This window comes from Podarcis tiliguerta, assembly GCF_965153285.1.
Source record: "Podarcis tiliguerta genome assembly, chromosome: 4".
Lineage (NCBI taxonomy): Eukaryota > Metazoa > Chordata > Lepidosauria > Squamata > Lacertidae > Podarcis > Podarcis tiliguerta.
This window is the reverse complement of record NC_139537.1, coordinates 35,886,114-35,899,423: the sequence shown is the minus strand read 5'-3', so window position 1 is coordinate 35,899,423 and position 13,310 is coordinate 35,886,114. Positions and strand designations below refer to the sequence as shown.

The 13,310-nt window shown below is 39.4% G+C and overlaps 1 protein-coding gene across 2 annotated transcripts in view; it reads left to right on the top strand.

The window, feature by feature from the left end:
- CIP2A (cellular inhibitor of PP2A) overlaps positions 1-13,310 on the top strand; it is a 29,485-nt gene that overhangs the window by 6,949 nt on the left and 9,226 nt on the right. For both annotated transcript variants that reach the window (XR_014510572.1, XM_083438327.1), the window contains exons 4-14: positions 349-443; positions 1,684-1,780; positions 2,616-2,738; positions 3,007-3,152; positions 5,550-5,625; positions 6,287-6,511; positions 7,473-7,632; positions 8,442-8,583; positions 10,925-11,024; positions 11,906-12,024; positions 12,185-12,377. Coding sequence is in view for 1 of the 2 variants with exons in the window: in XM_083438327.1 (XP_083294453.1) it covers positions 349-443; positions 1,684-1,780; positions 2,616-2,738; positions 3,007-3,152; positions 5,550-5,625; positions 6,287-6,511; positions 7,473-7,632; positions 8,442-8,583; positions 10,925-11,024; positions 11,906-12,024; positions 12,185-12,377 (1,476 nt within the window). In the remaining variant the exon portion in view is untranslated. The remainder of the gene's footprint in view (positions 1-348; positions 444-1,683; positions 1,781-2,615; positions 2,739-3,006; positions 3,153-5,549; positions 5,626-6,286; positions 6,512-7,472; positions 7,633-8,441; positions 8,584-10,924; positions 11,025-11,905; positions 12,025-12,184; positions 12,378-13,310) is intronic.

The window sequence follows — 13,310 nt, the reverse complement described above, 5'->3', positions numbered from 1 at the left end:
AAAGGGTGAGAGGCTGCCAGCTCCATAGGCAAGGGGTGCCACAACTGGGCTCCTGAGTCCCACAGGGGTGCCACAGAAAGAATGTAGATGGTCAAGGGAGCTGTGGACTCAAAAACTTTGAAAACCTCTGCCTTAAACCTACTGATTAGTTGTATAAACTGAATTTTTAAAAGACTATTAATCATCAAGGAGAAATGATTTTAATAGTTTTGAAATAGTATATTGTCTAGTTCCTAAGCTGAAAATGGAATGCAATGGCTCTAATACAGATAAATACTTTTCTAATATCTAGAACCTCAAGAAGTTATATCTTTTAGTTGTATCATAATTTGTTTCCCCCCCCTCAAGAGTATTCAACTGCTGCAGAAATTGACCTACAATGCAAGAGTATTCCATGGCAGTACTAATATTGATGACTTAATTTCATTTCTTATGCACCATATGTAAGTACCTCATAGGATTAAATCTTTATCTCAGTAAGACTACAATTGTATACTTGCTCATCTTGGGGTAAAAACTGCTGAGCTGTTTTCAGGGAGGTAGTTAAGGCATTGGGGCAGCGAGAGAGAAAGGGCAGGTGCATTTTAAGGAACAGAAGACTGGTTATACTGAGGATGATAGAACAGGATGACCCAATATTTTCCAGCAGAGGTATATTCATAGAATCATAGAATTGTAGAGTTGGAAGGGACCACAAGGGTCAAATAGTCCAACCCCCTGTAATGCAGGAAACGTTTGCCCAATGTGGGGTGCACATCCACAACTCTGAGACTAAAAGTCTCATGCTCTACCAACTGAGTTAGGAGATGGGGAGATGGGACAGAGGTAGTGTTGGTGGGTAGAGCTGAACTTGCAATAAGCAAGTGAAGAGAGATGAAACTCCCTGCCCTCCTCTCCACTTCCCAGGTGGTTTCATAGAATCATAAAATCATAGAATCTTAGAGTTGGAAGGGACCCAAGGGTCATCTAGTCCAACCCCCTGCAATGCAGGAATCTCAGCTAAAGCATCCATGACAGACGGCTATCCAACCTCTACCCAAAAAACTCCAAGGAAGGAGAGTCCTATGCAGATATTTGCCATACCACTCCTGTTTAGTTTCAGAGGAGAGTTTAATTGGCCACCTTCAGGTCAGTCTCTAAAATGCACTAAAATAAAAGTAGCATATGTATTTGGGCAGCGTAAGAAGACATATAACTTTTGTTTACAGTAAAATTAATAAAGCTAATTACACTTGGGTTTTCATTCTCTTTAGTGGCTTCTCTTCTGCAAGAAGTGTTAAGTCCTACCACTAAAGTCATTATGACACCAGCAGCTGGATGTGGGTGGGCAAACTGATAAGTGTTTTGAATGGCTTATGCTGCAATCCTGTATACACTAACCTTGGAGTATGTCCTGTTAAACTCAGTGGAGCTTACTTTTGTAGGATTGCACTCTGTGCATAATTATAAAGTGAGCAGCATATAGTTTGATAAATGATAGGTATAAGCATACAGCAATTCCAATGCAGTGATTTACTTGTGTTCTGCATGTGGGATCATTCTACTGATTTGGATAACAAAGTGAAAGTTGCTCTGAGGGGATAATGATTAAATTGAAGGAATCAGTTTTATAAGAAACAAAGTATGGAATTCTAATAAACATGTTAACAAAGCAGATTGCTTTATTATGGGCTTTTATTTTAGTCAGTCTACAGAAGACGAGTTAACAATACCATGCCTAGGACTTATGGCAAATCTGTGTCGACACAATCTATCCATTCAAGCACATATTAAGTCATTGGTAAGAAACTATTTATTGAAATCTTTTTGAAGAAAGGGGAGTCTAATCATTTGAGCGTGTGAAACATTAGCACTTTAAGTGAGCAAGTGGGAGTTGATTCTTTCTCTTGATCTTATATAGCAGATGAGCACAACCATTATCTCCAAAGAACATGGAAGAAATTAGAATTTCAAGAAATGGCTTGGTTAATCTGGGGAAATTTCCTTCTGTATTTACATATTTAGCAGAGGTGGTAAAGACATTTCCTGTGTACCTTCAAAACTACAGGACTATAGTCTTATGCTAATGAGCCCAGAGAAAATGATTACACTAATGTAATGCAGAAAAGAAGTCGAGAATGAGGACTTTCCACAGCACTTGGTTATGACTTTTATATAGATTTCATATTTCCTCATTCCCACCCCCCCTTTAGCTTGCTAATATTTCTGAAATCCAAATCCTCAAAAAATACACTTCACTTCTCAGTGAACACCAACATTTTGCAATCTTTCACAAATGTGTATGAATCTCATTGATTTCAGTGGAAATTTGCATATAAATAACTTCAGAGATGAAGTGTAAACTTTTATTTTCTTGAGTTGGCCATCCTGGATCTCTACTGTCCTTCACACTCTAAAGGTTTCTAAACATAGTTCCAAAGTAACATTAAAATAAAACATTAATGCATTATCGGTTCCTGTGGATATTGGTGAAATGACATGTACATTCCATGGGAAAGCAATCTTTTAATTAATCTAGTGAAATGGTAAGGAATAGAATATATTGACTTAGGCAGCAACAGGTTACACTCACATGCAACTTTTTCTAGGAATGTTTTTTCTTCTCTTTGTACTAGACAAATGTGAAGAGTTTCTATCGTACTCTGATCAGTTTCTTGGCCCACAGTAGTCTAACAATGGTTGTATTCGCACTTTCAATATTGTCAAGTCTTACATTAAATGAAGAAGTTGGAGAAAAGGTAAGGATGTGTTCTTTTCTTCTTCTTTTAAAGAAACAGCTTTTACTTCAGGCATGTTAATCTTGCCAATAATAATATTTGTGGCAGGATGTGGAATTACACCAGCAGCTTGTGCAAATCAAGTAACACAGGCCTGTTCTACTAACTATGCATATCTTTTATCCAATTGAATCATATTTATTGCTATCATATTTCAGGTTTATAGGTTTGCATTGATATAGCTGGGTGTGTGATGGTTCATTATTGTAAATCAGAGCTCTTTGTTTAGCTTTTCCATTCCAGAAATATTCATCAGACTTTCCAGTTGATATTCAACATTCTTGTGAATGGTGATGGAACACTAACAAGAAAGTACTCTGTTGATCTTCTCATGGATCTTCTGAAAAATCCCAAGATTGCAGTTTATCTTACCAAGTATGTCTTCAAAATAAGCCTACCTACAAATATTCTTTTGGGGGCTCTCTGTTATTGTTCCTTAATTTGTGTGTCCATTATTGCACGTTTTTCTGTCCTAAGCTCTGTAATCATGTGACTTTAAAGGTGACAGAAGCTACCGTATATTTGTCTCATAGGACGCTCCGTCCCATAGGACGCACCTAGTTTTTTGGGGGGGAAATAAAGGAATCCCCCCCTTTATTCCCCCCCCCCAAACCAGGTCGGGGAACATCGGTATGGCGGCACTCCGCCTCCCCGCTGTCCCCCAAGCTTGTGGGGTTGGCACTGGGGAGAAGCACGCTTCTCCCCAGCGCCAGCCTCCCAACCAGGTCAGGGAACAGCGGGATGGCGGCGCTGCGCCTCCCCGCTGTCCCCCGAGCTTGTGGGGCTGGCTGATGTCTGCCCGGTGTGCGGGGCACTTTGCTTCAGGGCGCCCTATGCGCCAGGCGGCAGGCTGCTATCTGCAGCGTGGGGAGCCCTGCAGGAGTTCCCGCAGGGCTCCCCACGCTGCGGGTATCTGTCCGGCGCGAGGGGCGCTCTGCTTCAGGGCACCCCGCGCGCCAGGGCAGGCTGCTATCCGCAGTGTGGGGAGCCCTGCGGAAACTCCCGTGGGCTCCCCAGGCTTGCTGATAGCTTCCTGAAGCCTGGAGAGCTAGAGGGGTCGGTGCGCACCGACCCCTCTCGCTCTCCAAGCTTCAGCGAAAGCCTGTATTTGCCCCATAGGACGCACACAGATTTCCCCTTCATTTTTGGAGGGGAAAAAGTGCGTCCTATAGGGCGAAAAATACGGTAAGTTTTCTACTTCAGTATTCCCTGTAGCCCTTTGTGCATAACTATGGTGAGTAGACTGGGATTATAGCCATCCCAATGTAAGGCAAGAGAAGAAGAAGAAGAAGAAGAAGAAGAAGAGTTTGGATTTGATATCCCGCCTTTCACTCCCCTTCAGGAGTCTCAAAGCGGCTAACATTCTCCTTTCCCTTCCTCCCCCACAACAAACACTCTGTGAGGTGAGTGAGGCTGAGAGACTTCAAAGAAGTGTGACTGGCCCAAGGTCACCCAGCAGCTGCATGTGGAGGAGTGCAGACACGAACCCGGTTCCCCAGATTACATGACTACCGCTCTTAACCACTACACTACACAGGCTGGACTTGTCTCTTGAGCACTTTTACCTGTGGTGCTTCTAAATTTCAAAGTACAGTAAAAGATGATGACGGCCACTGTTTCATTCAGCACCATTTTAGAAGATGTATTCCCTTCTGTTTGTGAAACAGGCCTGCGGAGTGGACATTTTCAATAATCATGGCCTTAGATGCCATTTCTCCCTCCTGCTGCCACTGAGAAAGAGCTGTAGATTATCCAGCTGCTTTACATTTTTGGTGTTAGCATCCATTTTATTCCCAGGAAGATGTGTCAATAAATATCTTTATTCCCTTGCACCACAATATAATTTTATATCACTCGTGCCCATTCAACACATGTGGAATGTGCTTAGCTTTGCCTACATTGTTATCACCTGCTAGATCTGAAATTTCACCATATTGGAATCAACAGAAAATGAAATTATGCTCCTTTTCTCATTTTCAGTCAGTTCCTATAATGCTGTAATCAACAGCAGGTCTCCAGCTGTATTCCAAGAGCAGCAGAATCTAATTTTCAGAATAGATATTTGAAACATATATGGCTTCCTAAATGGAAAACAAATAGGTCCCCAGTATTCATACAGGCATGTTTTGCTGAGAGAGAAGTTCCAATTGACTCCTCCCATAGTGTTTCTATTCAAAATGGTCCTTACCAGAACATTGAAATTTTAAGAAGTGGTGTCTGCATTTGTTTGCTTCCCCCACCCCATTCCCCATCCCTTTTTCCTTTTGTATGGCATTTTTCTGTTTGTAAGCCTGTAGGCAGGGAGACCTCGTTTTTATTGATCTTATGTAAGTCTTTTTCGCCGAAGAGCAAGATAAAAATGCTTAAATGACATCTGTGCATAGAACTGTCATATTTGCATTAGGTTTTATGTCTTGCTTAATTAGAATTGACTTAACATGTAAGAATTTGAACTTTATTTTATGTGCTGTGAATTAGACATTGGGATTGACACCCAGACTCAAAAACACTTGTTTGATAATATTGATTTATAGCATTGATATGCTGTGTTTGGGCTATTTTTACTCTTTTAGTTGGTGTATTAGCCCTTGTAGCCAGTCTTTCCTAGCACCACTTACTGTGACTCATTGGCATTCTTCAATAGTTAAAGCTACAATGTTTAAACTAAAAATGAATTATGAGGAATACTCAAGAAATCCTCCTTTTGAATGTTGAGTAATGTTTCCAAAATGAAAAATGTATTTCAACATTTTTTTTCTTTTAACAATGTAGATATGAACATTTTACCTCCTGCATCACTCAGGTATTGGGTCTCCTTCATGGAAGGGATTCTGATTCTTCAGCAAAGGTACTTTGCAGCTAAATATCTTTGTAGTGATACCTCTCAACAGAATCCAGATACTGAGTATTCTTACATCCATCCTTAACTTTAAGTAAATGCCTTGAGATATGGTGAAATTCACCTACGTTGATACCTACATATTTTGGGCAGCTAGGCTTGTATGGATCATGTTGTGCTTACTACTACAGTAAGATTAAACTTTACTTACAAGCCAAGTAAGCCACAGCATTATATGAATGAGTGTGTGCATTCAAATAAACCAGTTTGCAGATTGTGTAGAAAGTTACATCCTCATGTGAGGAAAATGTGTGTGTTTGAACTGTGGCTGTGAGATTTATGCTCTGTTCAGTTCCTTCATATTTTGTGAACACTATTTCCACCATGCTTTTGTATAAGATCTCCCTGATACAGGCACTGACTGACCGTAGGTCTGTGGAAAACCACAAACTTTACATGCCCTGACATGTATCCCTGAGGGCAGAAGCGAGAGAACTGTAAACATTTGGCATTTGCAGGCTGAATGGATCAGTGGTGTGTTTCCAGTATAATACAGGAGGTCAGATTTTTGGCAGGTCCTTTTCACCTGTAACATGGGTAAAACAAGCAGTTTATTTGTGTGTCGAAACTTTCCATTACTGTAATCTGAAAAATAGTCATTTCTGCTTAGGTGTTGGAGTTGCTACTTTCCTTCTGTTCGGTAACGGAACTCCGTCACATCTTGCGTCAGGCAATATTGGAGCCAAATAAGGCAAGCTGTGGGAGCACAAGACTTGCAACTCGATCTAAGCCTTCAGAGCCATCTGTCCTCTTAGTACATTGGTCAAACCAACCACTGGAAGCATCCGAAAACTGCTCAGCTCTTGCGTTGGAGCTGTTCAGGGAGATATTTGAGGTACCGACTTCTTTTACAACTGGCTTCAAATGTCTTCTCAGCGAGCCAGTCCATTCAATGTGAAAATGAGGCACTTGCTCCAGCCTCATAGCTGTGCCACACACATCCCAACAAGAAACAACTTGCGTCACTTTTAGCCTTGTCATTTGGTAATATCGTTAAGCCCTTTAGCTAGTTTTGTTGCTGGTAACTGTATATGAAAATAGCAAATGAAGCCAATGCAAAAATAGTTCTTATATTTTATAAACAATATCCCAAAAGGTTCATATTTAACTTTTTTTAAAATAATACATGTTGCATTTTGGCCACTCCCATTAGGTTATTGCTAGCCATGTGCATGTTTTTGCAAATCAACTTTAATGGAAATTTGGGGTAAACTACCTCTATCTGGTGTTTCAGGGGGCAGTCTTTACACCTGGTGTTCTGTAAGTATATTTGCCTCATCTTGGCTCACGGTGTTTTCATGAGTAGCCAGGTTAGGACTCCTGCATCAGCCCAGTACCCAGATCACTTCCTTAATAAGCAAGTGAAGTCTGATGTTTCTCCCCACAGGGTGGAAAGGAACAGTATGGAAGAATTGTTTTTAAAGGAAGAGGGAGAAGATGTACATGGATCCTTCAGCCTTTCTTTTCACTTGATCTTAAGCCTCTGCTTAACAAGGCTTATGCATCTTGTAATAAAATGTCTGCCACCTATGGTTTTTGCAAGTTCTTAAGCTTACAGTATAAAGACCAACAGTAGTGCACTTGCCACTGCAAAATATTGTAGTTAAGTTTCATCAGATTGGACTGGAATATGTTTCAGAATCTATCTTCTGTGAGAAAAAAAACTAATCATGGGAATGGTATGTTTCATGGACCTTGAGATGAAGACTGACTTAGAAAGCAGATTTGAGGAGGGGTAGTATATATTATTTATCAGTTACCTGTGTGCCAACAAGCATGTCATTCTTCTACTACAGGATGTTATTGATACAGGCTGCAGTGCTGCAGCTGAGCGCTTTGTGGATCTTCTTCTTCCTGTTCTTCTTGACCATATTCATTTGCCGGATCATGTCTTAGAAGACCTGTTGGCAAAGAAGAAGTGTGAAAGAATGATCGGGGCTGTTGATGTCTTGAGAAATATCCTTGATCCACGTTCTTTTTTTTTTTTTATCATGAGCTTACCATGAAACTATACTCAGTAGTCTGTAAAATAGATGAAATGCATTTGATTTAAATAATACTTTAAACCCAAGACTTTGGGTAGACAGGCAAACTATAGAAAAGGTTGCTCTTAAAATAGTTCAGGATAAAATATGGTGTCTGTGCATTATATTTTGTAACTGGAATACAATGTAACGGTTAAAAGGGACTTTAGAAAGGTGATACATGTTTGGACAGTGTTTGTTAAAAACTGCTTTATAGTTTACACAACAGATTCATTTTCTGCAAAAACTAGTGTTTGTCATGACAAACATAAGTGTGAAGAGTCATGTGTCTACATATGTGAAGGGAATGGTCGGAAATTAAACAGTTTCACTTCTTGAATATGTATTCTCTGTGTTTACGCATTTTCCTTTCATGCACTGGGTTTTTATTGTAGGAAGTGTACATCCAGAAAAGTATGGACCAAAAAGTGCCCTGAATGTCATGTGTTCATTAATGATTATATGATCAGAGTTTTTCTGGCATTTAGACAGAAATCAAGATCGATTAGACTAGCTTAGAGCTGCAAATTTCTCTTTGGCTTATTTATTTATTTTTAAATATATAGAGTTATCCAATCTCTAAATTGCTGAAAAGTAATTAAGGAATAGCATCAGCCCTTACGAACACTACTTGGAGACTCCTAGTAAAGTACAAATGTTCTCCTGCTAAATATTTCCTTCTGTAAAAAAAAAAAAAAAAAACTTCTTTCATGAGTCAGATTTATCCTTAACAGAACCTACCGCTTTGTGCAGATGATACGCTAAAAATGCATGTTACTAAGGCTCTAACAGCCAACAAATGTACATCTTTAATTGAATACCACTTTACATGCAGTGGGATTGACTTTGGCTTTGGGACAAAGGTAATGGACTCTGAACTGAGGTAAGCACCTTTTGTTTAAAAACCCCTGGACCAATCCTTTAGGTTCAGTCTTCTTAAGGATACACTTACATTATCCATCTTTAGGGGAAAAATAGCCCAAACATATAGATTTTGTTCATTTACAACACCAAGCCACGTGTAAGCTACAACAAGCTTGAGCAAAGCCTCAGGTTCATGCACTTCGCTTCCCCTTTTGCCCCTCCTGCGGTCAAGTTCTGCAACTTTTATTTTCACTTTCTGCAAATCTTGACTGCTCATGTCCTACAGACAGCAGACCATGTTTTAAAACAAACTGTCATCAATTTCAAAAGGAACCAGTTTCAAACCCTGGGTTATGTTGCTGGCTTTTTAAAACCACTAATTTAGTAAAATACAACCAGCCAGGATCCAATGAAAATAAAAGTAAACACTGCAGAAGACCTGGCTGCATGAGAGGGGAAGTGAGCATGCCTGGTGGCTTAACACTGACTGCTGTTGAGCCCTAGCAGCTGGCAAGATATCCTTGAAATTGAAGGCCTTCATTTTAATTACAATATTCTGAAGTTTCTATTTATATGGATATGCATTTGAAAGGAATAAAGGTGTTCAAGTTTTCCATTTATACATAATTTTAAACAGGCAAATAGGGTGGGGTGGGGGAATGTTATAAGCATCATCACAGTAATACTGTGTCACAGCAGGCCTCTTTCAATTAAGAAAATAACTCAAGACATCTTGGTATGCAAGGCAGATTGACTATTACATATGCAATGTTTGATTTAACCTCCAAGGGCAAAAGCTATGTAAATGAAAGACCCAGTGTCAGAGCAAAGAGCAGTGTAAGATATAAATAGCTGGTTCAAAGTTTCACACAAAAAAAAACCTGTTTGTTACTTTTTTTGGTTTTTTGCATTTCAGTTTTAAAAAACAAAAGTAGTTTTCTTTAAAAATATATATTGTTACAAAATTGTACACACACAAATCATAAAGCATGACATGACTAAGAAAAAATGGGTCACGGCGGGGTGGAGGAGATACGAAACATTATTTTATAGTACATAATAATGAGGTGATAATAGTAAACCAGTGAAATGAACTTGGAGAACACAGAGTAATAGGACTGAGCTAACGAGAACTTCATGCTTATCTATGCCATATTGCAAAATACGTTGTGAGTATTTCTTGTCTGTGTGCTGTTTCATTTGTATACAATAAGCCCACAGTTTACGCAGGGATTACCTACCAGCAATCATGCCTAAAGCCAAAATCTCATATAGTCAAAACACATTGGGTTCAGTGGCAGGTGGGATTGCCAGAGCCTTTTTCCTGGATGCCCACCCCCTTTTAATTTTTTGCCAAGCACATAAAGCTGAATGTGCCCGAGTTAAATGTGAGTAAGTTGTGGGCTTGCTGTATTTAATAAAATCACACAATACAGTATAGAAATAATCTTGGTTTTTTCTCTCCTTTTGGAACCATGAATTTTTGCAACAGCTTGCCCATTATGGCTGTTTGCCAGACTATATTATACCAGTGCAAGGATTAATTGCAAGGATTCCCAAGTTCTGGCTATAACTCTTCTAGCTGCTGTTAATAAATGTGTTCTTAATTCCTTGCTTCTTACTTGGTCCGTATCTGAAGTACAGTGGTACCCCGGGTTACATATGCTTCAGGTTACAGACTCTGAAATATTACCTCTGGTTAAAAACTTTGCTTCAGAATAAGAACAGAAATTGTGCAGCGGCGGCAGAGCAGCAGCAAGAAGCCCCATTAGCTAAAGTGGTGCTCCAGTTTCAGGTTAAGAACGGACCTCTGGAACGAATTAAGTACGTAACCAGAGGTACCACTGTATATAAATTAAGTAAAGCTTTATTGGTATTGTCTGAGCTGTAATCTGAGATATCTCTTTTGAAACTTCCTTCTAAAATTGTTCTATTTGTGAACATTCCCACCACATATGTTAGTATGTATCTGTAATTTGGCGTCCTCTCTAACATAATGGAGAACGATTTGATCCTTTTACTGGATGACATCAATTCTACCATATGGCTAAGTTGGCTTGCTTCATAGGTGGTTTTAATAATTCTAATCATTTTTTGATTTGTCAGGTGGGCAGAACTCTGCAGTGTAGCCAATCACAGTCGGGCTCCCTGTCAGTGTTGATCAGTGATCCCCACTTGCAAAGGAATAATCTGAAGCTCTTAAAGCTTCTAATTGTTCTTTTGAAGACATGTCCTTATCTGCCCCATATCAGATGTTAGGTTTGGGGTAGGTGGCTGCAGTGTGTAGATGTGACATGCTAGTCATTGCTGGAATTTATGGTGTACAATAACTTTTCTTTTAATTATCACCTTTTTTTCAGCAAGCTTGCTGCTGATGTAATCCTAAAAACACTGGATCTTATGAGCAAGCTTAAGCAGCTGGTTTCTAACATGGAAGTCAACTTTTACAAAGTTCTTCAGGTAAGGGTTGTTGATCATTTAAATGCCTGTTAAGATAGACAGTGTACATGATTATGCTCATTCTGTTGTAGTGACTAACAGCATCCTCAGACAACATACTAGCTGCCATTCTTCAAATACTTACCTTTTCCATCATAGCCAGACTGCAATTTAATCATACCTTTTTAAGAAGTACATGGCAGTGTTTTGAATCCAAAGGTGCCTTGTATGCATAGAAATGCCCTCTACCTCTAAACTCTCCCAATTCCTTGCTTTCATCTGTCCTGTTCTAAAGGATCACTTAACCTTTAGAAGCTTTTGTGGGTGCAAAAGGGGAGTGGCCAGGAAAGCCCCACTGTATAAGTGGAGTTTTGCTCCCACTTCCCTTGATTCAACATAATTGTTCCAATTTAATTTTAGTGCAGTTTCATTTTTAGAAGAGTATTGCATATAGCATGGGGTATGTTTTTATTTATTCTTTCTTTCTTTCTTTCATAGATTTCAGGGCAGTTTACAACATAAAAATACAAGATATAAACACAAGGTATATAATAAAACCAAGGACAAAAAAATCCCACAAACCAATAACCCCCTCCCACAGAAACATTTTAAAGGGTCTAGGGTGTTAATCACCCAAAGGCCTGGTTGCAGAGTATAGTTGTACAGTGGCAGCCTTTGAGATCTTCCAATAGAATTTAGCAGATCTGATTACTTTCCACATCTTCTGCTTCAACTCAAAATATCCCAGAGGAGGCATTAAAGGTTGAATGAAAGAATGCTTCATTAAGAATGCAACAGATAAAGTGAACGTGTTTATCACTTGTTTTTCCTTCTTGTGTAATATATTTGTCTAGCTGCTTAAAATAATTGCTTATCTGCACTCACAAGTGGTTTGTGTCTAGGACCAACGTTTGGTTACACCTTTGGCTTTTGCTTTAACATCAGACCACAGAGAGCAAGTGCAGGCAGGACTTAGAATTCTGTTTGAAGCAGCACCATTGCCAGATTTTCCTGCCATAGAGTGAGTTTCTTATTCTTCATATTTTTAAAAATTGTCTTGTGTTAAAAGTTTACTCTGGGCTTTTGTTGTCAGTTCTTGATCCTGCTTCATTAAAAAGCTGTTTATATTTTATTTGCAATTCCTTCCTGCTGATTTAATCTTATATGTGTTTTTCATATAGGCTTGGTGAAAGTATTGCGGCCAATAACTCTTACAGACAACAGGAAGCAGAGCACGCATCTAAAAGGAACCACATGCAAGCATCCATTACCTGTGTTAACCCAATGAAATGTTCTGCTGCTTGTGCTCCAAATGACGATGTTGCAACTTTCAACATTCAGGACCTGATACAGAAACTCCAGTCTAGCCTGGAGGTTAATGGCTTTAAGATACAGCTTTTGAATAAAAGCAGCTTTGTCCTGGCATATGTAAAATGCAAAGCAGTCTGCTCCAATCGGATTTTTCAGGCTTCTGAAGTCTGACTAGTTTCTATAGAAAGCTTTGCACAAAGGCATGATAGAGACAGTACAAGCCCAAACTGTTACAAAGCAGTAGGTTCCATATGGGATCCGAACCCACAATGACCAGGGATTAGGCCAAGCTCCACTGAACTCAAGAAAGCCTATTGGCAAGTAGATTAAGTACATAACGTGTAACAGGACACTTCTGAACAGAAGCGTTCTAGATAGAGTAACTTGAAAAGAATGTGCTTTCTGTAGCAGCCATCAGTATGTCACAAACTAAAAATTAAATTCTGTGGTCGGTATTCACCTAATGAGTCCCAGCAGCAGAAGCCCTGCACAAAGACTTTGACTTTTGCAACAGGACTCCCCCCCTCCCCCAAATTGGCCTTGGTGGTGGGGCATTAGGAGAACACCTGGAACAATGCAGAGAGGGAGGAGAGGGAATTTTTTCCCATTAGGCAAGCTGAATTGCTTGCACAAAGCAAATGTTCATCATAGTGTGACTCTGAATTCTACCATAATTTTGTTTGAAGTGTAAATTGCTTAAGATCATGGAGAATTAGTTGAATGAAATGTCAGTATATTTATATTCTGTTCAATCAAAAGTTTATTGTAGTAACTAAAGGCCATAACAATCCCAAGCACCACAATTTGCCACACTGAAAATTATAGCATACAGTATACAATAATTACATAAAATAAGTGATCAATGATTTGAAGAAAGGCAGTCAGAATTTATAAAAAAAGTCTGTTAGCTTATACCTAGCTTAACTTCTGTTAGACCTCTGAATCTCCTGCACGACTTATTGCAATACTGTCTAGCCCTCTCTCTTGCAGCCAGAG